Source organism: Syngnathoides biaculeatus, chromosome 22, assembly GCF_019802595.1.
Source record: "Syngnathoides biaculeatus isolate LvHL_M chromosome 22, ASM1980259v1, whole genome shotgun sequence".
NCBI lineage: Eukaryota > Metazoa > Chordata > Actinopteri > Syngnathiformes > Syngnathidae > Syngnathoides > Syngnathoides biaculeatus.
The window spans coordinates 18,272,879-18,300,777 of record NC_084661.1 but is presented as its reverse complement, the minus strand read 5'-3'; the positions used below and the strand labels follow the sequence as shown (position 1 = coordinate 18,300,777).

Here is a 27,899-nt window from a genome sequence, read left to right as displayed (position 1 = left end):
CAGTTTGCAGCGCGTACCGTCGACGGGCCCGTCCAGGACTTTTCCGTGACTGTTCGCTGCGGGCTCGGTCTATTCGCCGATTTCACAAACGATAACGAGAGGGCGAGTTGCGCAAGTTTTGTCTGCCGTTTCTGTCGTCTTGGAGGCTTCCAATGGCCGCGGGCCGCCGCTGGGATTTCTCAGTCGGCACAACAAAGTGATCCAGGTACGTCTGAACAGGAATTCGGATCTCAAAGAAAAAAGTTCACACATGGCCGCTAGCATGCGAGGAGTTATTTCGCTTTCCCCTCGATGGCGGTTTTATTTGTCGGAAACCGCAGACTTTTACGAACCGTCGTCGAGGAAAAAAAAAAAAAAAAAAAACAGAGCTCCAAACTTCTCCACTGGGGGAATCGGCAGATAGAGAAAATAAAAATCATCACCCGAATGATGACTCGTGTCGCCAAATACCCTCAGGTCAGGTTACCCGTTTCTCATGGCATCACCGTATCAAGTAAGTAGGCGACAAGTGAGGAGCGTCGACGCTAAATGTGATGGAAATAACGGTACGCCGCGGTACAGGTGGACCGTCTTCATTCATGCCAAAAAAAAAGAAGAAATTGAAGTATTGCGAAGATTCCAATTCAAGTTTCAATCCATCCTGGGGGCGTCGTCTGCGGGCTTCGCTTTGTCCTTTGCGTGATTTCCGTTTCAGCAAATCTGTGAAGGTCGAGGCCACGGAAATTGTTGCCCAAATGAGAATCGCCCGTTTGGACCTGCCTGCGATGGAAACGCGGCCTTAACGATCTTCATCGCCTTTTCCTTTATTAATCCCGCAGCGGGCAAATTGAAAGACGAAGTAAGCGCTAATGTGCAACAACAACAACAGAAAAGGATAATCCTTTCTTTGTTCAGCTCCAGGGAATTTCATCATTTCGAGTACGATCGCCCAAGTCGAGTTGAGTCCATTTCCCGCTCCATCCAAGTCTACTGAAAAACTTCCATGCAAGCATCGGCGTCTTGAGTACTTTTGCCACCTTTGCCTCGTAAAGGCGAACAACATAAACGAGATACGCGATGATAAAAAGTGTCAGCCTGGCGCTCCTCTCGCTCTTTTTACGCAGTCAGTCTTCAGCGAGCCGCACTTTCATCGTCGGTCGTCAGGCCCGCCGCCATCGAGCGCACAAAATACGGAATCTGATCGTCGCCGTGACAACAAGAGCCACGGCCAGAGCGGAGTTGCGGAGTTTTGTGCGAACCGAGCGCCGAAAGCCGCCTCCGACCGGGGTGGACAAAGAAAACGGCGGAAAGCAGCTAAAATGGCAGCCGCTCGTTCGCTCGCTTGCATCATTTTCATTTTCAGCCTTTTTATCTTCTGCACATTCAACCGGAAGGACTGTCGTTGGATTTTTTTTTCCCTTCTCCGTCAGCGTTTGCTGATTTTCAACCTCTCTGCCTCCCCTCCGCCAAACACATCAGCATCGTCGTCATCATCATTATATGAAAATAGTGAACACGACACAAAATTTCACTCTTCTGTTCTGAATTTGGTACCAAGATGAAAATGTCAGTTAACATGTAAAAAAAAAAAAAAAAAAAAAAAAACCTCTCTTCAAATGTCATTTTTATGGCGTACTTCACTATTTTTAATCATTTAATTGCGTTTCCCTTCATGTATCTGCTGCTTCTTGCTTCCAGTTTGATTCCTGAAACTTTGCCTTTGACGATTTTGTATTTTATGCCATCTCAAATAAAGTCAACATCAACGGAAAGTCAACGGACCCGGAAGTAGCACTGGGGAAATGTTGAGTGACGTCTCATTTAACCAATCACAAGTTGAGGTTCAAAATGTAACTTGCACGAGGCCTTCTGATTGGCTGGGCCCCGGATCGGACTTTTTCCACTTCCGGTGCGATATTGCGACCTCGCGTCTTCGCTTATATAAAAAAAAAAAAAAAAAAAAAAAACACGTCATTTACTTATTTTGTCGTGAGGGATGTTAAGAATGGATTGATCGAGTGATTTCAGTCGGAAAATGTAATCACCAATCCCGAATCGCAAAAGTCTTCAGCGACTCCGCTTCAGCGGCGTGGATGGAAAAGTGCGACCGAGGGCAGAGGGCAAAGGTCAAAGGCGACGCAGGCACGTGAGTACGCTCATTCGTTACATGGGTTGAATTCTCTCTTGTTAGGAAGTGACGAATTTTACTTGATCTAAATGAAGATTTTGCATCTCATCGTTCCTAGAAGCAGAAATGTCTGTCGTTGCTGCCGGAGACAAATTTCCTCGTGTGTTTTCACACAGTCTGATTCTGAAATAGTTTGAAACGAGCACACTTTGCTTCTTATGAGGAGAGAGCGACAACTGCCACCGAGCAACATTTGAAACAGGCTTTTGAAATGTTTCTAAAGTATAGCCCCCCCCCCCAAAAAAAAAAAAAATTAAAATTATAATAATAATGTAATGTGTTGTTTGTTGTTCTGGGACTCGATCTCACGCCGTAAATGGAGACTTCCTGCATGTATTTTATTTCTTTCTTTCTTTCCCATTTGTCTGCTGCTGACGAGCGCAACATCCCCGAGTAGCTTTGCAAGTTCGTTCTTTGAAAGTCCAACGCTGCCATGTTGTGCCTCGTGGCTGTTTTGTGCATTTATAATGCGGCGCCGCTCATTTCATTGCCGCTCGCGCTTGTTTATTACAAAGCGAAAACGAAAATGGATACAAAACAGGAACTAATTCTGAACTGAATGAAGGTGACAAGATCTTTTGTTCGGCAAGCCGGACGCTGTCGTCGACTTATTTGAAAGGCAGAAAGAAAAAGTCTCGAGCTAAGAGGGGGGGCGGACGCTCCTCTTGAGACCTGGCTCGGTCTGCAGGCAACTTGATATTTTTTGTTTTGTTTATTTTTTTGAAAGCTCAGATGAATGACGCTTTGTCAATAATTCAGTGACCTGAATCATGTGGTTCGTGTTTCTGCCACCTTCTGGACGTGCCCCGCGGAGGCCAGAAGGAGATTGAGACTTCGTGCTGAGTCTGGATTTCATCGAAACGTCGAAACAAGTTTCTCACTTGGCAGTTAAGGAAGAAATAGCTTTTTGATAAGCGCCGCGAGGTCTACTGCCGTTGCGTCGGCCGAAGCTAACACTCGAGAAACAATGGAAAATGATCACGACTGACGAAAGGGAGCGGCGTGCGCTATCTAGACTAAAACTAGACGTCTACTGTGACAATGCAAGGTGGCAAATGGGGTTGGGTCTGCTGGCTAAAGCTAACGGCGTAGGCGGGATGGGGTCATTCTAGCACGCTGAAGCGAACAATGTGCACTTAAATACTAAAGTAGACTCCGTTCACTTGTTCCTGCTAGCTGGGTCAAGCTAGTAGAATTCTTCAAGAAGAAAACGTCGAAAAAGTTTGTGGGCAGCAGCTCCGTATCGCGCTCGTTTCCCGGAAGGCCTCGCAGCTTTGTAGCCGGCTTAGCGACCAGCCAGGGCGTGATGTAACGCCGCCTCATTCCGACATAATCCCAATCTCGTCGGAGATGGTCCAGGCGGCTCGGTCTCGGTCTTTTCTGCGTTCCCGGGATTGTTTTCCGAGGCTGAGATGCGAGCGCGGGGAAAGCCGTCCCGTTTCACGAAGGATCGAGGAGGCAAAATGTTGGCGGGATTCGTTCCGACGTAGCGTTCGGTGTCGGCTAGCGGCCTCGCTAGCGTTAGCTGCTATCTGCGTAATTCCGACAGCTGTTCCATCATGTCCCGAAATCTTTAGTTTGTCCTCATCGCGTTTTTGCCCCATTCCAAGATGTCCACTGGTGTTTTATTTTTATCCGCCATTTTGTTCGATTGTCTCCCTCAACGTGCCTTGTTTGATCGCATTCTTTTTTTTTTTTTTTTTTTGTAATAACTGCTCTATACAGTAAGTGCCGTATTCTCACATGATCTGTAGCGAAAACAATGATACATTTCTATTATTTCTGTAAAAGCTAATGCAAGTTAACGTTGGTAAAAAGTTCTGCACATCATTTTGATTGTCAGGGGAAATTAAGCAAATCCCACAGGAGCAAAATACCAAAATGGCGACCCCCAAAAATTTCAGGATGGCTGTCACTGAGCGTGGCCATAAGCAAGATGGCGGCCGCACACACCAGCGACGCTTTTTCACGCTCGGCTTGAGCGGCGCCCGTGCGGTTGCTTGCGCCGCACGCACGCACACGCAACACCGACCTTGCCTGTGGCGATGGCCGACCGCACGCACGCTCGCGTGGCCAGTTATTTCGTGACGTATTTATTTGCTCTTTGCATTGGGGATCCATACATAAATACTGCATGAGGAAGTTTCGTGCAGGCGTCCCTAAAAAGCCGACACACGGGAGCCCCTTATGAACCGCCGACCTCAGAATTGCGAGACGGATGTGCAAACCGCTCGTTCATCGTGCCGTTGGAACCGCTTTTAGCAAGTGTAAGTACTGCAAGCGGTGTACTGCCAAAGGTGTGTTGGATGCAGTTGTTTATCCTTTAAGGGGCGTGGCCTGGTGAGTGAAAAATAAGAACATACTATTGTACTTACTGAAATCTTCCAAAAATGATGTCATTAAATGGGCGTGATGAAACAGTCATAGCCACGTTTTTTTTTTTTGCTTCCATTCAATAGACAACGTGCCGCTCCTTCTGCTGTGCGCGTCTCGTCCAGTCGGGGGATTCGAACATAGACCCGTGGAAGTGCGACACGGGGAGCCTCGCGAAGTTACAGTACAATTTAGTCCTTCTTTGCAGAGGAGAAAGAATATATGCTTATCGTTTCCGACTAAATGTGTCGCTACCTTTGTGTTCGATCTGTGACACCGATGCTACGTGTTAGCCTGTGTCTATGGTGTCTCCCATGATGTGTTGGCGTGACGCTAGCGGCCTTTAAGGCAAAGTTATGAGCCGGTTTGTGACGCGAGTGCCCCGCCAGGGCCGGTTTGTAAAAATGAATGAATGGAATTAACATGAAAATTGAACGAGAGCTGCTGCGGCTTCTTTCTGTCGTCGACGTCAGTGAGAAGCAAAACAAAACCAAAAATTGGGCTGAATTAGCACGTTAGCGACGCAGCGGGTGAATCGGCGTCCGTCCGTCCGCTGCCGGGAGCGTACGTACGTGCGTGCGTGCGACAGCCTGAAGTTTGCCGTTTTTTTTTTTGGTTTGTTTTTGCCAACGGCGGCACGCATTGGGCACACGGCTGCGTCTCACCCGTTTCCCATTCAGGACCTTTTTAAGGTCACATTTTGCCAAGTGACCCCGCGAGGACAAAAACTGCTGCGCTTGTGTTGACGTTTCAGATTTGGACTCATCATCGGCGCCGTCATCAGAACAAAAAATGGCCAAGCTGGGCTCATTCAAAATGCATTTATGCATATTTTTTTTTTGCACGTGGGTGCTCGTGTCGTTGTCAAAAAAAAAAGTACGTCAGCGACGCTTTGTCCTCGTTATTCATTTTGTGGAATGGACGAAGATGCCACTTCCGAACGTGGATGTAAATATTTAGAAAGACTCTTATGACAAACTATGACAAAAAAGAGCTTTTTAAACTGTAAATGTGTACGTAAGATATGAATGCAAATCAATTGTCACGTTTGAATGGTATTATTTATGATTAATTTAATCATTTACTTAATTCTCTTTCACCCAATACAAAAATAATTTACATGTACATATGACGACTTATTTTACTCTATTTTATTTCCATAAATAAAATAACAATTTGAAAAATGAATACAACTAAGTAAAATAATTACATTTGTGGGGAAAAAAGCTAAACTATTGCAAAAAAGTTGGTCATTTAAATTAAAAAAAAAAAAAAAACCCTCCTTGGAAAGGCTCATTTGAGCCAATCCCAATCAAGTATTGAGCACGCAGGGAGAATTTTTTTTTTTTTTTTTGAAGAAAACAGCCAAAGCCATTTCCACTTCCCGAGCCGCAAAATTCCACCCTCAGGTCGGCATCCCGACGTCCTCGTGGAGATCAACTCCGTGATCGGGTTTTCGGCGGACGGCTTTTCCGTCGACTTGGCCGTACGCGCGCCCGCTTTTTGCGACGTCACCTTTGGGCTTTCCGATTTGTCTTTGAGGCAAAATAGCGGCGATGAAATTCAAATGTCCTCCATCCGTTGCATTTTGAGGCGGGCGACACCCTGAACTGGTCGCCAGCCAATTGCGGGGCACATCTAAAACCAGAAAGCGCAGTTTTGTCAGAAGTCGTGTTTTAGTGTTAGCAACTGAAAAAGATGAAAGTTTGTCTTTCTTTCGGTTGCTTTTGTTTATTTTTTCTCCAAACACCTCCCAAATGTGGATTTTGGGGGGCCAATTTCATTGCTTGTCAAAGAAACCGCAGAATTTTTAAAACATAACAAATACACATATTGAATCAAAAAGAACTTTTTGGGGGTCCTTGAAAGGTTACAGCGAGTCACCGATGGTGTAGCGGTACACGCGGCTGACTTTGGTGCGGGCGGCGCGGGATCGATTCCCGCTCGGCGACGGTGTCGATATCCGCCCTGCGACTGACTGGCGACCGGTTCAGGGTGCGGTCCGCCTTTGGCCCGAAGCTAGCTAGGATAGGCTTCCGATCTCCTGTGATCCTTGTGAGGATAAGTGGCTAGAACCATTGCAACAATAAAGAGGAATTATAGGCAGAACGTCCTTTCTTGCTTAACTTTACAACAGATTTGTTTTAATCTGCCAATTTGAAAAGGGGCGATATCGCACCATGACAGACTCTGAAGTTAAGTAACGATGCTCAAATATGCAGAAAACAGTCGACAAAAAAAAACAAAACAAACACTCGAGGCCAAAGCTGTATCTGAGAGAAAAGTAGTACTTTAACGCCATCTCGGGGTAATTCTACCCCCCCCCCCCCAGTTACGTTTATCTTTTTACGGCAGGGGTTGCAAATTGCACGAGATTATCGTCTTCTAATTTGAACGTGCGCGAATCAGCATCGCAAAAGACTTGAGAAGATCGATTAGGTCGGCTAAATCTCATATTGGAAAAAAAAAAAAACAAACACAAAAAATCCCTTTTGCATCTCCCGCGACGGAGGGCGCCGAGCAGCCCACGATGAAATATTGACGGCGCCTCGCGGCACGATTGCTCCGAGTAGGCGAAAAGCTGGAAAATGGCAAAGTTGAAGGTACTCCGAATCCCCGTCGGCCGCTCGCTCGCGACGCCGCGTCTCCATGGCGACCGGCTTTATCCACGACACCTGATCCGCCGCTGCCGAAGAAAATGCCAGCAAAAGAGGAAGATGGCAAATGTCGGTGGGCTCCTTCCTTCCTTTTGGTGGCAACAAACGAAGAGGTGGACAAAAGCTGTTGCCACGCGTCGACCTTCTCAAACGTCTTTTTCATTTCAGTCTTTCCTCTCGTGCCTCGAATTGGACCTTAAATAATGACCTCACTACTAGTAGACCAACTTTGGTGTGCTCGTGTGCAGGAAAAAAACACGACTGGTAGGACGGTCGCCCTTTTCGTACGCCGAATTGTGTTACTCGGAAGTCCAAAGAGTGTGTGTGTGTGTGTGTGTGTTTTTGCAGCACTTAAAGGGACAGCGCGTCTTTTATTCCAGGTTGCATATTTCCAGCCTCAACGATCACAAGCCGCGAAAATGAAGCGCTCGCACGAATAAAATGTCGTCACAGTGCTCAATAAATAAGTTAACTTATTAAATATTCAACTTCCTTCCAGCAGAGTTCAAGTTGAGAGGATACGCGTCCTGGGGGGGAGGGCGCGGTCAGGGCGGGGCGGGGCGGGGCGAGGCGCGTTGAGCGCAGCGTTTTTTTTCCGGGGGGCGGCTAGCGGGTTCTGCTCTTCCGGGCCGTGGGGGGCAGGTACCTGTGGCTGGAAACACAACACGGAAGGACAACTTTCAAAATCAAAAACTACTTCTGTGATGTCACTGTCGGGTATTTGATCAGCGGTTGCCGTCGTTGTGTACGCCACGCACGCCGTATATTCAAAAATCTATAAGAACGCACCATCGAAGTGCGTCAAAAGCCAACTAAAACCATTTGGGCCCAGTGAAGCTTCCTCTGGCCCACGCCGACACCTGGCGGCCGCCTTGAGTACTGCATCCGGACGGACAAAAGGTGTCCTCACTAGCGGAGGCTTGAACTTGTCTTTTGTGCACCGGACAAAATGTACGTCAAATTCGCTCGATTTCTACTCCCGAATCAGGATACGGTAGATCCTCGGGCCTAGTTTTGGCGGGGTCCGGGGTTTGAATATTTTTTTCTGCGGTCCTAACGAGTGTCCCTGTTTTTCATTGGCTGGTTTGGAAAAAAAAAAAAAGGGAAGGGAAGCGTGACCCGGGCATTTGTTTCCCACGATGGATGCGCGTTGATCTGAAGCATTTTGTAAGAAGCTTCGGTCCCGTCATGGGACCTTTTATCACCAACGGAAGAAAACAACAAGCCTCCTGGTCTGCTCGGCAACGCATCTGCGGAACACGTCCTGTCTCGAGCCAGACTTTCAAAACGAAAGCGGCTGTTATTATACTGGCGGGCTTTTGTTTTGAAGGTCTAACTTTAGACACGGTGTCACGTCGATGTTGCCGAGCAGAGCGGGAGGCTTGTCGTCGCCTACAGTTGTTCATGCCAAGTACGCTTTGCCGCCCGTTTGGAACTTTTTACAGAATACGACGGGAAGTACTGAAAGTCTCTTTTGTTGTTGTTGTTATTTTGGTTGTCTGGAACGGATCAATTGTATTCCCATTTCTTCTTCCGGTACACATGATTTTGGAATTTGTGTCAGACTTTCTGGAATGGGCAAATCACTTTTGTGGACGTCGCGAGATCGCGCTCATTTCACTTCTTCCCGACTCCTCGATCACGTTGACGGGATTTGCATCCAAACGGACTTCCCGATTCATGATCCGTGAATTTGCTGCGTCCCGAACGCGGTGACCGGCGGTTGCGAACCGTACCAGGACGTGTCGCTGAAGTACACCACGAGTCTTTCCACTCCTGACGGACGCCGAGGGCAACGTCGGCAAGCGAGAGACAAAAGAAAGAGAAAAGGGAGAGAAAGAGAGAGGACAGAGCGAGGCGTTAGCGCCCCCTCAAGGTCGGCGAGCGCGTCACACCGCAGTACACAAGACGACAAGTTAAGAAATGGGAGGAACGAGCCTGACCCGGCCGACGCCGGCGCTTTCTCATCTTGGTCCTGGCTAATGTAGACTCATTAATAAATGAAATTAACTTCATGAGTTCATTCATATTTCACACCTTTTAATATTCTAGCAGCTTCGTGCCGCCAGAGACGCCATTTTAGCTCCGTTTTTAAATGTTTTAGGCAGTTTTTTTTTTTTTTTCCCCCACTACGTCAAAAAGGCCATTGCAGATGTTTTGGGGGAGGGGGGGGGGGTGTCAGGGGACTTGTTGAGCATTTTGCGTGCATCAGCCTTTTAAATAAGTAATGAAATGTACTTTTATCAAATCAATTTTCCTCATTGAAATGTCATGAAATCACAATTGTGTTTCTGTGTGTATTTAACACCTTTTAAGTGCCACGGATGTTTATACCCGTCAACTGGCATTCAGCAACGGAAGCGAACGCGGACCCTCGCGTACTTGCGTTGGCGGGGTTGTGAAAATACTTCGGCAGGGGGTCAGTCGTCCATGAAAGCCGGGCAAGAAATACTTTTCCAAACTATAATGCTGTTGCCAAATGTTTGCCACAGAAATGTGATCAAAACACCTGTGCAGAAATTGCAGAAGAAAAAAAACCCCCCAACAAAGCCCGACGGGTCGCGCGTGGGGGTGCCACTCACTTGTTCGAGCGAGGTGGGAGGGGATGCCGGGTTTGGGCCTCCCCCCGTAAGGTCTGGAGCGTTGGTACTGCCAGGGCGGAGAGAGGAAGGCGGAGGGAGGGAAAGCCTGAGGGAGGGGGGCAAAACAAAGGTAAGGTTGGGGGGGGGGGGGGCGAGAAAAAGAAATCCTGTCCAAATTGCCCGTCGCGGTCCCCAACCGCCGAGACGGCGCTTTTACCGGCAAAGGAATGAGCGGACCGGGTGCGACTGAGCGACTTTCGGGTGTCAAGACGGCACCAGCTTGTTGACGACAGGCGAGCTCCCGCCCATCGGCGAGGCGACGTCTTTGTTTCTGTGCCCGAGCGTGAAAATATGACTTCACAGAAACGCGCAAAAGGTTGGGGACCCGCACGGAGCGACTTGGGATGTTGTTGCGTGTACCGTGCGATCCCTCCAGGCGGTCCGCCAGGCCACACTCTCCGCCGCGCCGGTCTGGGTGTGCCGCTCCGTCTTTTCCTTGCCGCCGCCGGTCGCCGTGGCAACAGCCTGCGCACACAATTTTTGTTTTTGTTTTGTTTTTCAATGAATTTTTGCCTTCTCTTGGCCTGACAGTGGGGGGGCAAAGCATCTGTCAGTCCCGATAAGCATTTACGTCGATATGTGCCTTTTTGCATCTGTGTAAATCCTTAACTTGGTGGTGCTCAAACATTTTCCATCCACGAATCCGCACCTGAAAAAATATATACTTGTCATATTTTGCACAGCGGGGGGCTGGGATCGGCTCCAGCGCTCCCCGCGACCCTTGTGAGGACAAGCGGCAAAGAAAATGGGAAAACAAAACACGATACGTGAACTAGTGATGGTATTTGTGCTGACCAGCTGGAGGGTGAGCTCCGAGATGACGCCTTCTTTGGCGCTCAGATCGGCTCTGAGCTGCCGGACCTCGCTCAGCAGCGCCTCCACCTGGGAACGCGAAACACGTCGGGCGAAGGTTCCCAAAGTAGCTTCGCCGGCGTCGGAACGCGAGCCGACCTGGGACCGGCGGTCGTCTTCGGGGCTGAGCGTGTCTGTGGTCAGCGTGTCGTCGTCGTCGTCGCCGTCGTCCTAAACGGGTTTTCGGATTCAAGCGGTCACTCGAAGGCAAACTACGAAATGATCCAATTGCACTTTCTTAGTCACAGAAGGATGTCTGAAATTTTAATCATCTACGTCCTGCGATATGGAGTCACGGACATAACAATTAAAAGCTCCAAATCTTAAATAAACGTGTTGCTTCGGCAACTTTGTGGCAAACACGCATGTTGATGTGAGTTGAGGAGCTCCACTTTGCCACCGCCGTGTGGTCCCTTGCGGCAATTACAACCCTTTTGACCGCCGCTTTTTCGTAAGAAGAACGACGGTCTCCGCTTGAGCGCCCACCTGCAGCAGGAACCTTCGCAGGAGTTCCAGCTGGGACCGGAGAGCCCCCAGGTCTTCGGCCAGGTCGTCCGCGTCCACGCCGGGGGTCCTGCGCGTGGGGGGGGGGGGGGGGGTCACAGGTCATTGGAAGGCACTGACCTGGCTGGACTCAGCTGACATCCAAGTTGAAAAGTGATCATTTTGCACGTGTTTATTCTGCCCTTCTTTGGACACTTTCCACATTTCTGGTACCACATTCATGTTGCGGATGGAGAAGAACGACAAACAAACTAACAAGAACGAAGAAATTATTAATAAGGAATTATTTTTGTGGAGAAGAGTCACGGTTGAGCGAGATGCCGTCCTCGAGCGTTTAGAGCGCGTCAATTCCGCGAAGTGTCTGGCTGTAGTTACCGCGGCAACCCAAGCGGATGCAAAAAGTGACCGACCTTTCGTCGCTGCGGTCGTCCCGCGTCCCCCAGCAGAGTCGCCTCCGCCTCCGCCTCCGCCACCGCTCGCTCGCGTGGGACGTCCCGTCGCCATCTGCCGGGTGCGCGACACTCCAAGCTCAGGCTCACAAGGAAGCCCGAAAACGTCAACGCGCCGCGGAGGACTTTTGAAACGTTTGCCACGCACCGGCGCTCACTGAAGCGTCGTCGGGGAAGTCGCCGTCCAGCATCAGGTCGTCGCCGTCCAAATCGCAAGAGTCCACGTTGGTTAGGGCGTCCTGGCAAAAGAAGGAAACAAAAACTCTTTTGCGGGGTGGGTCGCCAGCTACAAATCCATAGTTCAGATGGCTAGAGACACCTTTATTTTTTTTCCCAATAAAATCAATCGAAAGTTACATTTTTAGTATTTCAATTCATCATTTATTCACAATTGTTTCGCTTTCTCATTTTTTAATTGTATTATTCATAATCAACCACTACTTAAAACACAAAGCCTATATAAAACAGCGTATTTGAATACGAAAATAATTGTTTTGATTCCATAAATGATAATGAATTTAAAATTGTTGCCCTTTGAAATATTGCTCAGAAAAAAAAACAAAAATCAATTTCACAGCTTGAAATGCACATGAGGTTAATAATCGCCAAAAATATTACAACAAAGACTCGCTCGTGTAAATTCTCGACAAACAAGATGGAGGACGATGTAAAAACAAAAAGAAGCATCTTACGCTGTCGACGTCGGAATGGAAGCCGGCCGCGTGGCGAGTGAGCCCGCCCCCCAGCGGCTCCAGACCCTCCTCGTCCCACATGTAGATGCCGCCGGAACCGCAGCTGTCCGACGGGGACAAGTCCAGCGACGAGCCGTCCTGGGTGGGCCCGGCGCAAAAAAGACGTCGTCAGCGTCGGCGTGGACCCGGGAGACGTTTCGGAATCGATCGGATTCGCACCTGCTCGTGACAGTCGGACGGGGTGGACCCGCCGCGGCGGCAGAACCGGCTCAGGTTGTCCTGTCGGTCGTCACCTGGAGGGGGGGGGGTTTAATTAGTTGCCTTTCAATTCGGGACGACGCAGTAACCCGGTCGACGGATTCCGGTCAGGCCCGTTTATTGCGCTGGTTGCGAGCGACACCTTCCGGAGAGCGTATCGAATACATATTTTGCGTTATACTCCCACACGGATGCATAGACAAGACAGAGAGACAGAGAGACAGACAAAGGGAGACGAGAGAGAGAGCGAGTGATAGCCAGATTTCAAGAGAAATACAGACGTGCACATAAATGGCTTATGAATAAGCAAAAGACAGAAATAGAGTGTGTGTGTGTGTGTGTGTGTGTGTGTGTGTGTCCGCACGATGTGGATTATTCGACAGTAATAACAGAAGAAAAATCACCAGCAAGCGTCCCGTTGGTCCACTCAAACGTGTCGTCCAGGAAGTGGAGTTGCGTTGCCGCGGTAACGCCATTCTCCGCCCCAAAGTCGTCTTCGCCCGCTCCTCCGTTTCCTAGGAGACGAGAAGGCCGGCGATGAAGGCCCGTCGGGCGTTGGGTACCGTCCGACGGGCCCCAACCTCACCCGGGTCGTCAAAGTCATCCGAGTGCTCCTGACCGGCGCGGGTGCGGTCCACGGACGAGCCGGAGGACAGGGACATGTCCTCGGGCGTCTCCCCCGGGACGGAAGGCTCCGGCGCCTCAAGGGAGCGCTCTGGAAAACCAACGTCAGTGTTTAGAACTCCTTCATCGGTCCTGAAATTCTAGTTAGTCATATTTCATTCGTATGCCTCCTGCATTATTTACTGACAAATAATCTTTTGTCCTGCGGCAAGCGGGTCAGAAGACGTGAGCGAAGAGGCCCGGCCGGGCGGTCTCACCTGGGCTGCTTCCCGTGGAGGTCGGCGTCCCCGCTGAGGTTTCGGGTCTCGCTCGGCTCATCTCCGCCACGCCGGTCCGGGTTTGCTCGGCGAGCGACGGCCGGGCTAGCTCGGAGCTAGCGCCGTTAGCCTCGGGGGCCGGCAGGAGGGACTTCTTCGCCCTTCCCGGACCGGTTGGGACGCAGGAAGCGCTGGACCGCTCGTGACCCGGCTCGGCACCGAGAGAGGACGTGGAGACGGCGGGGGACGGCCGTCGCTGGACCGCCAAGCTGCGTGGGCGGAACCCGTCGCTTTTGGGAAGCCGGGAGGGCGTCGCCGTTGCGAGGTTGCCGGTAGAACTCGAGCCAGCGGCCGGTGGTGAAAGACGACATCCGGACCGGGGACTGGAACTGGAAAGGGGACCCGAGGAAGTGGACCACTGCGGTGGTCGCAGTTTGGAGCCAGAAAGTCCATTAAGGTTCTGTTTGGACCCGGTTAGCCTCAACTTGGAAACAGGCAGTCTGTTTTTAGGGACAGGAAGTCCAGTTTTAGGAACAGGAAGCGACTCGTTTGACGTTTTTGGCTCCACAGCGGCCGTGTGCGGGCGAGCGTTCCGCCGGGCGCCGTCGTGGCTATCGACGCGGTCGCCGCCGCCGCCGCCCGTCGTTCCGCCATCTTTCTCGCCTTTTGCGGAATAGTCAGCGGGCCGGCAGACGGTTCCGACCCGTCTCGCCGAGGGTGCCGGTCGGTTTGCGGCGCCGATGCCCCCCGCGGGCCCCGGTTGGTAGAAGCCACTGGGGAGGCGGGCGGCGGTCGGGCTGGAGCTTTTGGACCACGAGGCGAACTTGGGCAACCTGGAGACCTGCGTGGGCATGGCGGGGGCGGACATCAGACGGCGGCGCTGAGGGATCAAAGAGACGACGATTAGATGTGGTCGTCGAGCGGGCCTTGCGTGGCGGCGTACAAACAAGAAAAAGCTCACAACTTGACCCCGCCCGCAAGCTTAAATCATCTTTTCTCATTCAGGTCGAGGGAGCGAGAGGGGCCCTTAACCCCTTCCCCAAGTATGAAGAGATCAAACGAAAAATAGTACTCCGGTATTGTACCTCAAACATGCAGTAACAAACGCAAATTCAAGATGTGAACCATTTGTGCGTGATGATGATTTCTATCATTCTATAGAAATTGCGTGCCTTGGCCACCAGGGGTCAGTGCAACACATAAACATGGATTTTTTTTTGCTGCTGCTGCGGCTGCTGCTGCTGATGATGATGGAACAAGAACTCAACTGACAAGGAATAAGTCTTGTTATTTGGTCTTTGTACTTTGCACGTGAGGTGCGACGACTTGGGGTCCAATTTTCGACCCTTTCACGGGTGTCAAAGTCGAGGCCCGGGGGCCAGACCTGGCCCCTTTTATGCAGCCAGCAAAAGCAAATCACCTTCTGGGATTCTTGCTCAAATATGTATCAGTGTTCGTATTTATACTTTGGATTTTAACGTGTGATTTAATATTTTAGCCACACACCGGTGTAGCTCGGTAGCAGCTCGGTCTAAACGGGAGTCAGGAAAGCGCCCGGCTGCCACGTGACCTCTCCCGTTTTCAGCGACGGAGTGAAAGTGCCCTTCCCCGAATAGACAAAGATTGTCTAGCGGCGCGTTGCGATTGGCTGGCAAACCTCCGGATGTTGTGGAAACGCAGACGACGCGCCGCCCGCCCGAGTTAACCGCGTAACAGACCACACCCTGTAACTCTTGTGTGAGGTGCACGCGCGCACACGCACGCGCACGGCCCCAGGCGGAGGAGTGGCCCAACGGCGCCGCCGGTTTTGTTGCTGGAGGTTCCATCCGATGATGATTAAGATTTTCCGCCGTGCGCGTCTCAAAAGTTTTGCTTGAAGGAAACGGAAGAAAAAAAATAAGAAATTACCTTCAATATACATTACAGTGATTTAAATATTTTTCATCTTCTTCAACTAGTTTTTAAGGATTGTTTACACAATTGTATTGTTTGTTTGTTTGAAGGATTATTGACTTTTGTGGAAAGTTACTCTTTAAATACTCTTGTATAAAGTTACGCAGTCATTTCAACATGATTTACTCTTGTGTTACTCCTATCTAAATATTTACTTTTAGACGTGTTTTGATACTACTTACCGTTATTTATCAAATGGATTACTCCCGTTTGAATGTGTAGAATATGTTCACATTTAGGTTGGTTTGAATATGAATTATTCTTGTTTTAATATTTCAATATCTACTCTTAAATACATCTAAATATTGTGTTTGAATACTTATGCAAATATTTTGCTTTTAAGTATTACTCGTGTAACTATAACATAATTAACCACAGGTATAATTATTTCAAACATTGAATCAACTTTACTTCAATAATGACTCCTGTTGGAACGATTTACTGTTCTTGAAATATTACTGAATGCCTTTTTTTTTTTTTTTTTTTAAATCGCAGTACTATTTCCTCGAGTTGAAATCTGACTTAGTAGTTTCTCCGCAACCAAAACAAAGTTTACCTGGCGAGGGGCACCGATCGCGTTCAGCAGAGCCGCCGACGGGCTAAAATCCACTTGGAGGGGGCAACTTAATCATAAAAAAATCTTAAAAATGACAGCAAACAGAGCTTTAGCAGTCAGCTGTTGTGAAGACGACGACGACGGCGGTAAGTGGCGCCTTTATCAGAGCATCATGAGCTTCATGAGCTCCTCGGGGAGGAAGAGGATCATCTGATAGAAGGTGCACTTACGTAAGCGCAGCCGCGATCCACGGCCGGACGGCTTCCTCTCCTGCTCCTCGTTCTCAAAATAATAATAATTATTAAAAAAAAAAAAAAAAAAAAGACTCACAACGCCGGCCCACTTCCGGCAGGATCGCGGCGCAGAGTCGGGAAAAGCGGCAACGGGCGCTCGGTCTTCCCCTGACCCGGGTCAAGACATCTTTAATCATTTGAGAGGAGCGGCTGAGTCCATCATTGACCAGAACCAGAACCGGGCCGGACCACAGGGAGTCAAAATCTACCACCGCCGGCCATTATTATGGCTTCCTTTTTTTTTTTTTTTTAAATACAAACATTTCTTCAATAAGTGAGGATGAAATGCCCAAAAAGAATTTTGGGGGTTGGTTCCCCCCAAAAAAGATGATCAAAGGTGAACCTGTGGGTGCCGGCGCGTCGTGATTGGGACGTAGGGAATGACCGAATGCGGTTCCGAAAAGTGGACCGCAGGGTTTAGTCTCGCTCTAAAGGCGCAAATGAAATATTTGGGGGATTTCTATAGGACGGGCAACGTAAAAATGGATTTTGGAACACGTTCTACGTCGTCAGCCAGTGGGTGGGCCGTCTGGAATTAATCGCCGACAAATCAATCGGCTGTAGGAACTTTCTATGATCCAAAGCATTTTTTTTTTTTTTTTTGCATCTTCATGTCTCTCTTTTCAGCGGGCATCATCAATGCGGTCACGCACGCTCCATTTGACCGACCGACCGGCCGGCCGTCCGAAAACAATCAAACGCTCGCCGGCGCCGAGGCCAAATCCGTCGAGTTGTCCTCGCACCGCCACCGGAAGCGCTCGGCGGCAAGCTCACGGGCGTCGCCGCTGTCGCCATGGCAACCAACACAACCCGCGTGACCGGGCGCCTTCAAACCTTCGACCTCCCGATAACGTGAGCTCAAAGGTACGCCGATAAGTGGATGAAGTCACCTGGGTGTGGTTGGGGGGGGTTCAGCGAGAAAGCGAGCAAGCTTGTGCTTGGGATGCGAAATCGTGCGCATGAAAATTGAAAACTGAAAAAATACATCCAGATACACACACACACACACAAATATCAATGCCGTCATCATCGATGACGAAAAGCGAAAATTCTCAATACGCAAATATACAAGATTGCAGCCGATGGCTCATTTGGATCTTTGGTCCCGTGACTTTGAATTGACAAGTGCTCATTTTCATTTTGTGTTTACTAATGTAGCGGGAAAAAAAGAGGGGGAAAAAAAAGCCAATTTACATTTGAAAACGGATTTGGAGCCTCGATATTTTTTTGCTCTCAATGATCATTTCGGCAGAATGCAATTTCCGGGCTGGACCTCATTTTTACCTTGCGTCAATTAGCGAATTGGTGACTCGAGCCAAGTCACGTGACTCGAGCTCCCGACCTCAAGAACGCGGCCGCAGCCCTGCCCGGCGTCATGGCAACCTGGCACAGGACAACTTCTCTGTTGTAATGGGATGGAAAGGCTCTTCGCCGGGGGGGGGGGGGGGGGGGGTTGGGTCGACCCCCACCCCCACCACCGCCGCCGCCGCCGCCGCCGCCGCCACTGATGTGCAAAACAAAGACGCTCTGTCTCCTCGCAGGCCTGCGGGCCCAAAGCGGTCGCGCCGAACGCACGCCGGACAAAAGGGAAGCGCCTGATCCCGTCCACTTCCTGTTTACACACACCTCTGATGAAACCGGTTCCGATCCAGAATGTCGCTTGCCTGTGCGCGGCACAAGGAAATATTCTTCCCCTGCTTGTCCAGTATTTATTTGTCTGACTAAAAAAAAAAAAAAGTCACATTTAAGGTCTAAAAGCACTCGGATTTAGTGCGAGAACTCAAAATATGAAAATAGGACATTTTAGGGGGTACGCTCCCATTCGCTGCCCCATTGACTTCTTAACCGATTCAAGCATTTACACCATGAAACCGATTCAGATCCAAAAGTTCATTTTGCGCATGGATTCAACCGGATGATGTTACGGATAAGACATTTGACGTAGGCAATGACGGGCGGTCCAATATGAGGAGGCGCGCGCTCCCGTTTTGAACGCCTCTGAGATTGTTCATCCGCCCGATCAAAAGATCGCTTCAGTGAATTGTGTCACGTGCCATGTTTACCGTAAACAATGTTAGCATTGCTCCTACGAGGTTTTCCTATTTACAGTAATGTAAGATGAGTTTTTGACAAAGGTCCGTTGGCGTTTCGGCTAATTTAAGGTCAGAGGCAACCGGTTCTGATCCAAACATCGCTCGCATTTCTTGGGAAAATGATCACCGTTGTTACGTCGAAGCTTCTCTGCCGTTTTATGTCCTCTGTTTCCATTCCGAGCGCCTTTAACTTTTTTGCCCAATTCATGGCAACACATCATCCACACTATGTTGTCGTTGTTGTTTTTTGTTAGCTTCGTGTTTGTATAAATACAGATATGTGTGTATATTGTATATGGGTGTGTGTGTGTTTGGGCCCGCACAAGAGCTCAAAGGCGACGTCCGCCCGTTCAGACCTCCGTCGACCTTTTGGCCAATTTACGGTCGCGTCGCGTCGCGTCGCATCGCATCGCATCGTCCCAAACGTCACCTGTATGTCCCGTATGTTCCTTGTGACGGTTGTACTACACGTCAATCGGCTTGCGTGTCCAACATCCTCCATATGCAGTATATCACCTAAGCACCTTGCGTGACGATGAGCCAGGCGATGGATTCACTCACCTGCGGTCACCAGGGAGCATCTGGCGTGGAAAAAAAATGCGGAAATGGCGACGGGATCGTCTTCCTTCCTGGCCGGGAGAGGAGACGGCTCGAAGCCGGCGGGAGTCTCCTTGACGAGGCAAAAAAAAAAAAAAAACAAAACCAAAAAACCGGCCGAATTTGAAACGCTGTCGTCCTGGGGAGGCCTGACGTCACATCGCCGCCGAGCTGCCTTGCTGAATCATTCACGCGCGCGCACATGCGTGCGCATGCCCGCTGCACAGCTGACGCTGACGTCACCCGGGCCGGGGAAAAGACGTTAGCCTTGCCCCGCCGGAAGTGAGCGCATTTCACACGAAAAGCTTGCACGCGAGCAGGAAGTAGAAATGAAACGAGTTAGGATCGGTTCGAGTGCTTCTCGAGATTTTTCACACCGAGCCTCACCTCCAAGTTGCACCATTATGAGCGGTATTAAAATAATGCATCGTGATCAGCATTAGTGTTCATCAAAAACGAGGATTTGGAGATTCTTGGAAGCCGCACCAACTACGTGCACAGCTTGAACGTTAACAATATAGAAATTAAAAAAAAAAAAAACATGCACAAACAAAAAGTGTCCACAAATATGAGATAGAAACTGCACCCAAATGAAGATTTGAAAAGAAGGCAAAATCATTGTCGTAAAAAGTTCGATATTGCAAATTGCAAATTGAATCTGAGCCTCACGTCATTAGCACAGTTGCCTGATTCATATTTGAAGACCTTTGGTCAGTAAGAATATGTATTGCGATTGTAACTGTAAGCGCAAAAAGATTTGACATGGAGCTAACGATATGAATACTGTAGACAAAATGTTTTTCACAAAGCTGCCCCCGCGACCTCTCGGAATTCAGAACCAGGAAGTTGGTTGTCGTTTGCTTTAGACGTTATTTGTGCCGTTTGCAAATGAGCTACGGCACTAAACGCTCGCGTCGTAAATGTCATGAATCGGAGAGTAATAATCATAAAGATAATGACGCGACGTGTCTTTATTTGGTGCAACTTCCGGAAATATTATTTGCCTCAGGTAATAAAGCCGAGCTAATTGTAATGTGAAGAGGGGGGGCCGTAAAGCGTTCTGAGGACCCGGGTTCGACCCCAGCCCAAACATGCCCCCTTGAAAATCTCACGTGGCAGCCAGCGAATTACTGATCTGATTTCGTTTGTTTTGTGACTTTTCAGTGCGTCGTCAATCATATTGAAAGGGGACCTCGGAGCGAGTTTGATCCACAAGCTTTCCGGAGGCTTCCGTCTCCCGGCCGGCGCTGTCGTTGCGCCGCTCTTTCCGCTCGGGGGCGCCAGCGGCGGCCCCTCGGGGGCTGGGTGAAACCACTTCAAGTGAAGCGAGCGCGACGTGAGGAGAGCCACGGGGGAGTGGGAGTGGGAGTGGGAGTGGGTGTTCCTAACGGGGGGGCCCCGGGCGGGGCGGGTCCGGCGGCATCCCGCGGCACAGACGAGCGAGCGAGCGAGCGAGCGATGGCCACCGCGGACGAGCGCAGCCAGCAGCGGCCGGCGCAGGACGAGGGCGGGGGCGGCCCGCGGGACCAGGACCCGCTGAGCCTGGCCCGCGCGCTCACCGGCTTGGTGCTGTGCGCCCTGATCGTGTCCACGCTGCTGGGCAACACGCTGGTGTGCGCCGCCGTGGTCAAGTTCCGCCACCTGCGCTCCAAAGTCACCAACTCCTTCGTCATCTCGCTGGCCGTGTCCGACCTGTTCGTGGCCGTGCTGGTCATGCCGTGGCGCGCCGTGTCGGAGGTGGCGGGCGCGTGGCTCTTCGGCCGCTTCTGCGACACGTGGGTGGCCTTCGACATCATGTGCTCCACCGCGTCCATCCTCAACCTGTGCATCATCAGCATGGACCGCTACTGGGCCATCTCCAACCCCTTCCGGTACGAGCGCAAGATGACGCGCCGCTTCGCCTTGGTCATGATCGGCGTGGCGTGGACGCTGTCCATCCTCATCTCCTTCATCCCGGTGCAGCTCAACTGGCACCGGGACGCGGCGTCGGCGGCGGTGCGCGCCGCCGCCGCCGACGACGACGACGACGGGCGCGACGACTGCAACGCCAGCCTGAACCGGACCTACGCCATCGCCTCGTCCCTCATCAGCTTCTACATCCCCGTGCTCATCATGGTGGGCACGTACACGCGCATCTTCCACATCGCGCAGACGCAGATCCGCCGCATCTCCTCGCTGGAGCGGGCGCCGGCCCCGCCCCAGGACGAGAGCGCCCTCAAAAGTTCCTTCAAGCGGGAGACCAAAGTGCTGAAGACGCTGTCGGTCATCATGGGCGTGTTCGTCTTCTGCTGGCTGCCCTTCTTCGTGCTCAACTGCGCGGTCCCCTTCTGCCAGGCGGCGGACTGCGTCAGCGACACCACCTTCAGCATCTTCGTGTGGTTCGGCTGGGCCAACTCGTCGCTCAACCCGGTCATCTACGCCTTCAACGCCGACTTCCGCAAGGCCTTCTCCACCATCCTGGGCTGCAACCGGCTGTGCTCCGGCTCGCCCGTGGAGGCCGTCGACTTCAGCAACCAGCTGGTGTCCTACCACCACGACACCACCGCGCCCAAGGAAGCCGCCGCCGTCCCGCCGCCCGCCGGGCCCCGCCGCCACCGCTTCGACCAAGTCTCGGTGCTCTCGGACGACTCACGGAGCCGCGCCGACCCGCCGCCGCCGCCGGCCGTCCCGCAGAGCGAGGCGGACATCTCTCTGGACATGACGCCCTTCGGTGACTCCTACACCCTCCCGGGTCAAGTGCGGGACCAGTGACCCTCGTCGCCGTTGCTTTAATAATCCCTTTGTCTCGCCTGTTACCTTTGACCCAGAACTGGGATGAAAAGAATCCGTTTTTGCATTTTTTTTCCGTTTCCATCCCTTTTCTTCAGAAACGGGACACGATTTCAAATTGACAATGTAGAAACTCCACAAAAAGAAACGGATTAGGATTCCTTTCCCGCTGCAAAAACGTCAACCGTTCGAGTCCAAAGTCACGGCAGACGTTTGCGAATGTCTGATTTCGATCAAATAATCAGTTCTCTTTCCGTTGACCTCGACAAATGGGAACATCCGGAAGACTTGGACAATTCGAAGCTAAACACGTTTTGTAGACAACTCGTCCGTGATCGGGATTGTCGTTGTCCATCCATCCGTCCTCTACGGCAGATCCAGAGTCGGGGCGAGGGGGCAGTCGCTTCAGCCGGGATACCCCGACTTCCCTTTCCCCAGCCGCTTCATCCAGCTCTTCAAGTGGGGGGGGGGGGGATCCCGAGGGAGGCGTTCCCAAGCCAGCCGTCTCTCCGGCGTGTCTTGGGTCGTCCCGGGGGGGTCTCTTTCCGGAACCCCTCACCAGGGAGGCTGGCTCCTCTCGATGCAGAGGAGCAGGGGACCAACTCTGAGCCCCTACAGGATGAGCGATTGTGACTGCTCTCTCTGAGATTGGCTGGCAACCAGTACAGGGTGTACCAGGCCCCGGCTCCAGCACTCCCGTGACCCTCGTGAGGATAAGTGGCTCAGAAAATGGATGGATGGAATGTTAACATGAAAAAATGAGAATTGATCTTTTTGTAAATGAAAACGCAAAACAGTGGACGTTTTTTCTTGCCCTCATCTCCAAACGATTTGGTCCACACAGGATTATTTAAAAAAAAAAAAAAAATCCAATCTGGCATCCGAGCACAAAACCAAAAACAAAATTCAGACGGCGGCAACTTTCATTTGGTGGCTTCTCCACCGTCGCGCGATGAAAGCGGCGCCAAAGATGAAAGCGAAAACCTCCGAAGGCCTCACGGCGGCCGCCCGGGCTTCTTCAACTTTGACCCCCGCCGGCTCTTCAAAGCTTTTCCTTTGCTTGGAAATTGCCACACGTGCGCTTTTCATATTTTGAATGTTGGAACGTGACCGCGGCGATGAGGGGAAGTGCATCTTCTTGTCAGGGGGACGACACGCACGTACTGCACATTCTTTGACGCAACCCTGCAGTGATCTCTCGCCCTAAAAACATATTCACGTTTGTCATATTAATATATTGATTTGGCGGCACGGTGGCGCGACCGGTTAGCACATGTACCTCCCACTTGTGAGGACTGCGGTTCAAATCCCAACCTGGCCCGTGTGGAGTTTGCACGTTACCCCCGCACCCGCGTGGCTTTCCTCCCCAAAACATGCAGGCGAGGCCCATTGAAGACGCTTAACAATCCAAGTTTCGTTTTAATACATTTTTGGTGATTATTAGAGTTAGAATTAAACAGAGAAAAATAATCAACTAGCAAATTTAAAAAGTAAATGAAAAACGATCAATCCTTCCATTTTATTTGCAGGTAAACAAATGCAAATTGTAACTTAAAAAAAAAAAAAAAAAAATCTCACCCAGGGGCGGCACGGTGGGTCAGCCGGTAAAGCGTCGGCCTCACACTTCTGAGGACCCGGGTTCAATCCCGGCCCCGCCTGTCTGGAGTCTGCATGTTTGCCGTCTGGCTTTTCTCCGGGCACATCCCAAAAACATGCAACATTAATTGAACGCTCTAAATTGCCCATAGGTGTGATTGTGAGTCTGTCTGTCTGTTTGTCTCAACGTGCCCCGCGATTGGCTGGCGGGCGACCAGTTCAGGCTGTGCCCGTTGACAGTTGGGGTAGGCTCCAACACTCCCCGTGATCCTCGTGAGGATAAGCGGCGAAGAAAATAAATGGATGGATAATCTGACCCTTTTTCATTTTTGAAAAAGTCCATTGTGGCACTTTGGACAACACTTTTATATCTATATATATATATATACATACTTTGATTTTAAATCTGTTTTTTTTTTTTCTTTTTTGTGCGCAAGCGGCATTAAAATGTGCTCTCAAAACCAAGCTGACCTCTTTTTTTTTTTAGAACATTTGCGATATGTTCTGCATCCCTAAAACACTTTTGATACCGCCAAGCGCTCACAGCAGCCGACTCGGAAGAGCCAACCCGGGATCCCGGACCCCGTCGATGACGTCATTGTGGTCGGAAGCGGCGTTCCAAGCGAGTCGCTGCTTGATGACGACGCGAGTTCCAATGGAAAGGTTCCCAACTGTACGCCATCTTGTGTGTCATAGAGGTCAGAGAACACAGGCGATAGCTGAAGCGGGAAGTTTTTTTGTTTTTTTTCCATCGTTAATTCATCCGATCGGTCTACGGGTGGTGGCGGTGCGGTGACGTCATCGGAAAGCTCTCCATCGCAGGCGGCCAATCAGCGCCCGGAGATTGTGGCGCAGGTGCCTTCCATGGCGGCCAACGAGCGGCTCCAGCGGCATTTAAGCCGCGACCGGCATTTCGGCTCACTCGTGTGCTCGTGCAGAGTCGGAGCTACCCGGGTTTCGAACATGGGGCCTGGACTCGCCGCAAGGTTAGTAGAAATAGTTTTTTTTTTTTTTTTTTTAAATATGAAGTCTTTGAAAATGTCACGCAACCAAGTGGCTTGTTTCAAGGTTTTTGGTTCTTGGAAGCTGAACAATTGGACCTTTGAGAAATGGTAGCTGTTGCAGGAACATCACACGTGACTGCGCTCGATCAACTTTGATCACATTTTGAGCAAGTTTCTTGCTTTTGACAAAGCAACTGAAATCATAACTAAGATTTTCACCGAGGTTATTTGTGGTTGTTGTTGTTGTTGTTACCAGCAGAATTTGCAAATTCCTTTCGCCAGCATTGATTAGTTTTGGAGCAAACTGAGTACAGCGGTTGAATTGTTTTGGCTTGCGCAATCGCAGCCTCCCGCGTTTTACACGTCCCTGAAATTTGGTTTTGCTCTTGCCATCCATGAGATGTACTGAAACGCATGTGAAATGTGGGCCTGTACTTGGCTAATTTTGCTAAGTCTGCTTGTCAGTGACGGAGCAGATTGGCTGGGAGTCCTCATTTATGCAGCACTTTTTTTTTTTTTTTTTGTAGTTTTTTCCTCTTGTCATGCAGGTTTTCTTGGCTCTATTTGCTGTTCATCAGCAGCGCTGCGAGCGTACCCGTGCAACAAAAGTGTAAGTGTCGTCGTCGTCGTGTGGCTATCAACTTAACCTTAAAGGCCAACCTGCTTCTAATTATTTCTCTTAAATGTTCACAGACTACAGGTCCGGCGCCGGCCCGGCTTCGCCGCCCGAAAGCCTGCGGCCTCCGCTCATGTCCCTGCAACAAAAATACTCGAGCACATTCCTTGCTGGCCCCACCCCAGGAAGCCAGTCCCCATCCAGCCCCGCGACACCCAGTGCGGCCTCATCAGGCCATGCCGACCGTCAGGCCTCCTTGCAGAACTCTAAGACGCACTGGAGTCCTCCGGTACTTCCCGGTGACCACGCCAATGCACCTGCTTCAGATTCGAGTCGGTCATCTTATGAGCCGGCCTCTGGCAACAAGCCCTCAAATGCAGGCACACAAGTGGCTAATCCCGGTGGCCTTCTGCACCACAGTTGGGCATTGTACGGTCCAGTCCAAGAGCGCCTTTTTGAAGCTGACCCTAAGGGACAGTCCCCAGCGTATCCAGGTGATGACCTACCCCCAAGTTGGGAGCTGTACAATCCGGTATACGCCCCACCTTCCAGCTATGAATTCCCAAGTGGTCCTCTTGGCACCGCCAAGGGGCAACCCACAGTGAGTCCCGGTGGCAACAGTCATCACCATTTGGGAGCGTACAGTCCATTTGATGTGACACTTTCGGGTCACGGACTCCCACCTGGAGGCGTTAAGGGGACTCAAGCGGCAAATCCCGTTGGCGACCTGCACCCGAGTTGGGACTCGTTCAATCCAGTATATGTTGGGCCACCCAGCTATGAAACTCAAAGTGCTCTCCGGGTTCCTTCTGGTAGTGTACAAGGGAGTCCTCTCAGCACTGGGAAGGAGCAACGTGAAGCTAATGAAGGTGGAAAGCTAGCCCCAGTTTGGACGGTTTACAGTCCTGTGTATTCGCCACCCCCAGCTGCTCCCGCGAGTCGTGTCAGTGGAAGGGGGCACCCCGCAAGTTACAGTCCAGTCCTTGCACAACCTTCTGGCTACAAACCCTCAACTGGGGTTTTTGTCAAGGGGAAGCCAGCAGTAAGTCCTGGTAGCAACCTGGCCCCAAGTTGGGCGGCATACGGTCAGGTCTATGAACCGCCTTCCAGCTACAAACCCCCAAATACTCCTTCGGTTCCCCCTGGCGCTTTTCAAGAGCCGCTGGGATCTAATCCAGGTGGCAACTTGCACCAAAGTTGGGCAGGCTACAGTTCAGTTGACATGCAACCATCCAGCCACAAACACTCAAGTGGTGGTGGGGGCAAGGGGCAAGCGGCAGTCAATCCAAGTGGCAACCTGCGTCAAGGTTTGGCAGCATACGGTCAAGTCCAGAAGCGACTTTCAAGCAAACTCCCAACTGCTACTGTGGTTCCTCCTAGTGGTGTAAAAGGGAATCATCATCATCATCATCCAGGTACAGTCAAGGGGGACCCAGCAGTGAATCATCCGGGTGATCACCTGACCCCAAGGTGGCCAACGTACAGTAAAGTCTTTGAGCCGTCTGGAACCGAAACTTTAACTGCTCCTGAGCTCTCCCCTGGCAATGCGAAGGTGAGTCCTCCTGGCACCGGGGCAGAGCAGTCTGTATTTGGTCCCAGAAGAAACCTGGGCCCTGGTTGGACAAAAGTTGGCCAACTTGCACACTTTCAAAGCCATAAGACTCCCCTGAAATACAAACATCCAGCGGGTGGCGTCAAACTTGACACTGGTAAGGAGCAGCTGGCGGCGAGTTCAGGCAGTCACCACCAGCACCCAAATTGGCGAGCGCATGGTCAATTCCGTTATCCGCTTTCTGGTGGTGGTCTCCTTCATGGCACTGGAAAAGGGCAACAGAAACGCATCCCGGGTGTCAAGCGGCCTACGGTCCCCAGTCCGACCCGTGAACCCCTTTCCGGCAAACCGGGTCGCGGCGTTGAGGTCGGGCAGTCTGCAGTGAAGCCTGTGGGCGACTGGCACGCAAAGTGGACAGGACACGGTCCAGCCTATGCTGGGTCAGCAAAGCACAAGCCCTCAGTTACTCCGGTCCACCACCAGGAGGAGCTACACTTGAGTTTTCCTTCAGGTACCAGAAAGGAGTCCGACTCCTATTCTAGTAAAAAGCAACACCATGTTTGGGCGACACCTGATCCATCCGACTACGACGACGCAAGCGCTCCTCCTGTCCCCGGACATCAAACCTCCGTCCAAGTGAGCGGCAAAAAGTGGCCTCCAGCACAAGGTCCGCTTCCGCTTCCGGTCCGGCCATACCCTCAGGTGGACTTCATCGACGCTGCTTCCGGACTTCAAGGCTCTGACTCTGCTGGCGTTCCCGACTGGAGCCATTATTGGAACTTCCACCAGTGGGGTTCTGGATATCCAGGCCACCCCGGCAAAGGTTTGGACCAGATTCCTCTTCAACACGGTGCCCCTTGGGTGTCATCGCATCAAGCCTTCGCCGAGGAGGACGACGGTGACGACGACGACGATGAAGAAGACGACAACCTTCCGACTTATGTCATTCGCAACCGAAATGGTTATCAGCAAGAGCGAAAGGAATTTTCCAGAATGCATTACTCCCAAAATTATGGTCCTCCCTACGTTCCCTACCAGAGGGCGCCACGAAAGGCCTGAAAAGGTAAACTCGCAAATGTCACCTTGTCAATATTGATTACTATCATTTTTTCTTTTCTTGCAGGATGCACTTTCTGCTTCGATTTGATGATTCCCTGCAGAGTAAGATTGAATTAAAATAAACTAAATTTGACTTAACTTGTGTTGCATTCGTGTTGAATCCCAAAACAATTTCATTTCAAATGTCAACGGCTCAAGTTCAAACTTGCAATGCTAAACCTGTGAATTTTATGCACCGGAGAAGCGCCCCCAGTGTTTTATTTTTGTCCTGACTGTAAATGCTGTCACACATTGCCCCCCCCCCCCCCCCACTGAATTAGCACCCAGCCTTTTGTC

The 27,899-nt window shown here is 50.8% G+C and overlaps 3 protein-coding genes across 14 annotated transcripts; 2 read left to right on the top strand and 1 right to left on the bottom strand.

The window, feature by feature from the left end:
* The first annotated feature begins 1,955 nt into the window (after nt 1–1,955).
* On the top strand, nt 1,956–23,643 carry LOC133495456 (D(1)-like dopamine receptor). Of its 2 annotated transcripts, XM_061810108.1 has the most exons (3): nt 1,956–2,125; nt 16,905–17,141; nt 20,132–23,643. In XM_061810108.1, the coding sequence occupies exons 2-3, from the start codon at nt 16,917–16,919 to the stop codon at nt 21,716–21,718; spliced, it is 1,812 nt and encodes a 603-aa protein (XP_061666092.1). In that variant the 5' UTR covers nt 1,956–2,125; nt 16,905–16,916; the 3' UTR covers nt 21,719–23,643. The 2 variants fall into 2 exon arrangements, 1 of the variants encoding a protein (XP_061666092.1); XR_009793575.1 differs by lacking the exons at nt 16,905–17,141; nt 20,132–23,643 and adding an exon at nt 2,226–2,397.
* LOC133495455 (uncharacterized) lies at nt 7,527–18,937 on the bottom strand. 10 transcript variants are annotated; one of them, XM_061810099.1, is made up of 15 exons: nt 18,801–18,937; nt 13,476–14,355; nt 13,181–13,309; nt 12,999–13,109; nt 12,556–12,629; nt 12,337–12,474; nt 11,793–11,883; nt 11,606–11,699; nt 11,178–11,265; nt 10,635–10,862; nt 10,451–10,488; nt 10,200–10,306; nt 9,780–9,885; nt 8,934–8,973; nt 7,527–7,849 (listed from the first exon to the last, which is right to left on the bottom strand). In XM_061810099.1, exons 1-15 carry the CDS (start codon nt 18,870–18,872, stop codon nt 7,703–7,705), a joined length of 2,343 nt encoding a protein of 780 aa, XP_061666083.1. In that variant the 5' UTR covers nt 18,873–18,937; the 3' UTR covers nt 7,527–7,702. The 10 variants fall into 10 exon arrangements, with proteins under 10 accessions (XP_061666083.1, XP_061666084.1, XP_061666086.1 ...); XM_061810104.1 differs by having other exon boundaries at nt 7,700–7,849; nt 10,200–10,304; nt 10,411–10,488; XM_061810103.1 differs by lacking the exon at nt 7,527–7,849 and having other exon boundaries at nt 7,864–8,973; nt 10,635–10,721; nt 10,791–10,862.
* A 521-nt stretch (nt 23,644–24,164) lies between the features above and the next one.
* On the top strand, nt 24,165–27,701 carry LOC133495454 (uncharacterized). 2 transcript variants are annotated; one of them, XM_061810096.1, is made up of 4 exons: nt 24,165–24,318; nt 24,864–24,946; nt 25,030–27,567; nt 27,628–27,701. In XM_061810096.1, exons 1-3 carry the CDS (start codon nt 24,197–24,199, stop codon nt 27,561–27,563), a joined length of 2,739 nt encoding a protein of 912 aa, XP_061666080.1. In that variant the 5' UTR covers nt 24,165–24,196; the 3' UTR covers nt 27,564–27,567; nt 27,628–27,701. The 2 variants fall into 2 exon arrangements, with proteins under 2 accessions (XP_061666080.1, XP_061666081.1); XM_061810097.1 differs by having other exon boundaries at nt 24,170–24,318; nt 24,885–24,946.
* Nucleotides 27,702–27,899: the final 198 nt, after the last annotated feature.

Bases quoted from the DNA above. Each gene is read 5' to 3' on its own strand.
- LOC133495456 (XM_061810108.1), top strand. From the start codon at position 16,917: ATGCGGTCACGCACGCTCCATTTGACCGACCGACCGGCCGGCCGTCCG. The intron at 17,142-20,131 runs GTACGCCGATAA...GTGACTTTTCAG, and splicing joins CCGATAACGTGAGCTCAAAG to TGCGTCGTCAATCATATTGA.
- LOC133495455 (XM_061810098.1), bottom strand. From the start codon at position 18,872: ATGGAGGATGTTGGACACGCAAGCCGATTGACGTGTAGTACAACCGTC. The intron at 11,884-12,336 runs GTAAGATGCTTC...TTCTTTTGCCAG, and splicing joins TCCATTCCGACGTCGACAGC to GACGCCCTAACCAACGTGGA. The intron at 10,863-11,177 runs GTGGGCGCTCAA...AAACCCGTTTAG, and splicing joins TGCGAAGGTTCCTGCTGCAG to GACGACGGCGACGACGACGA.
- LOC133495454 (XM_061810096.1), top strand. From the start codon at position 24,197: ATGGCGGCCAACGAGCGGCTCCAGCGGCATTTAAGCCGCGACCGGCAT. The intron at 24,319-24,863 runs GTTAGTAGAAAT...TTTTTTTTGTAG, and splicing joins GGGCCTGGACTCGCCGCAAG to TTTTTTCCTCTTGTCATGCA. The intron at 24,947-25,029 runs GTAAGTGTCGTC...AAATGTTCACAG, and splicing joins CGTACCCGTGCAACAAAAGT to ACTACAGGTCCGGCGCCGGC.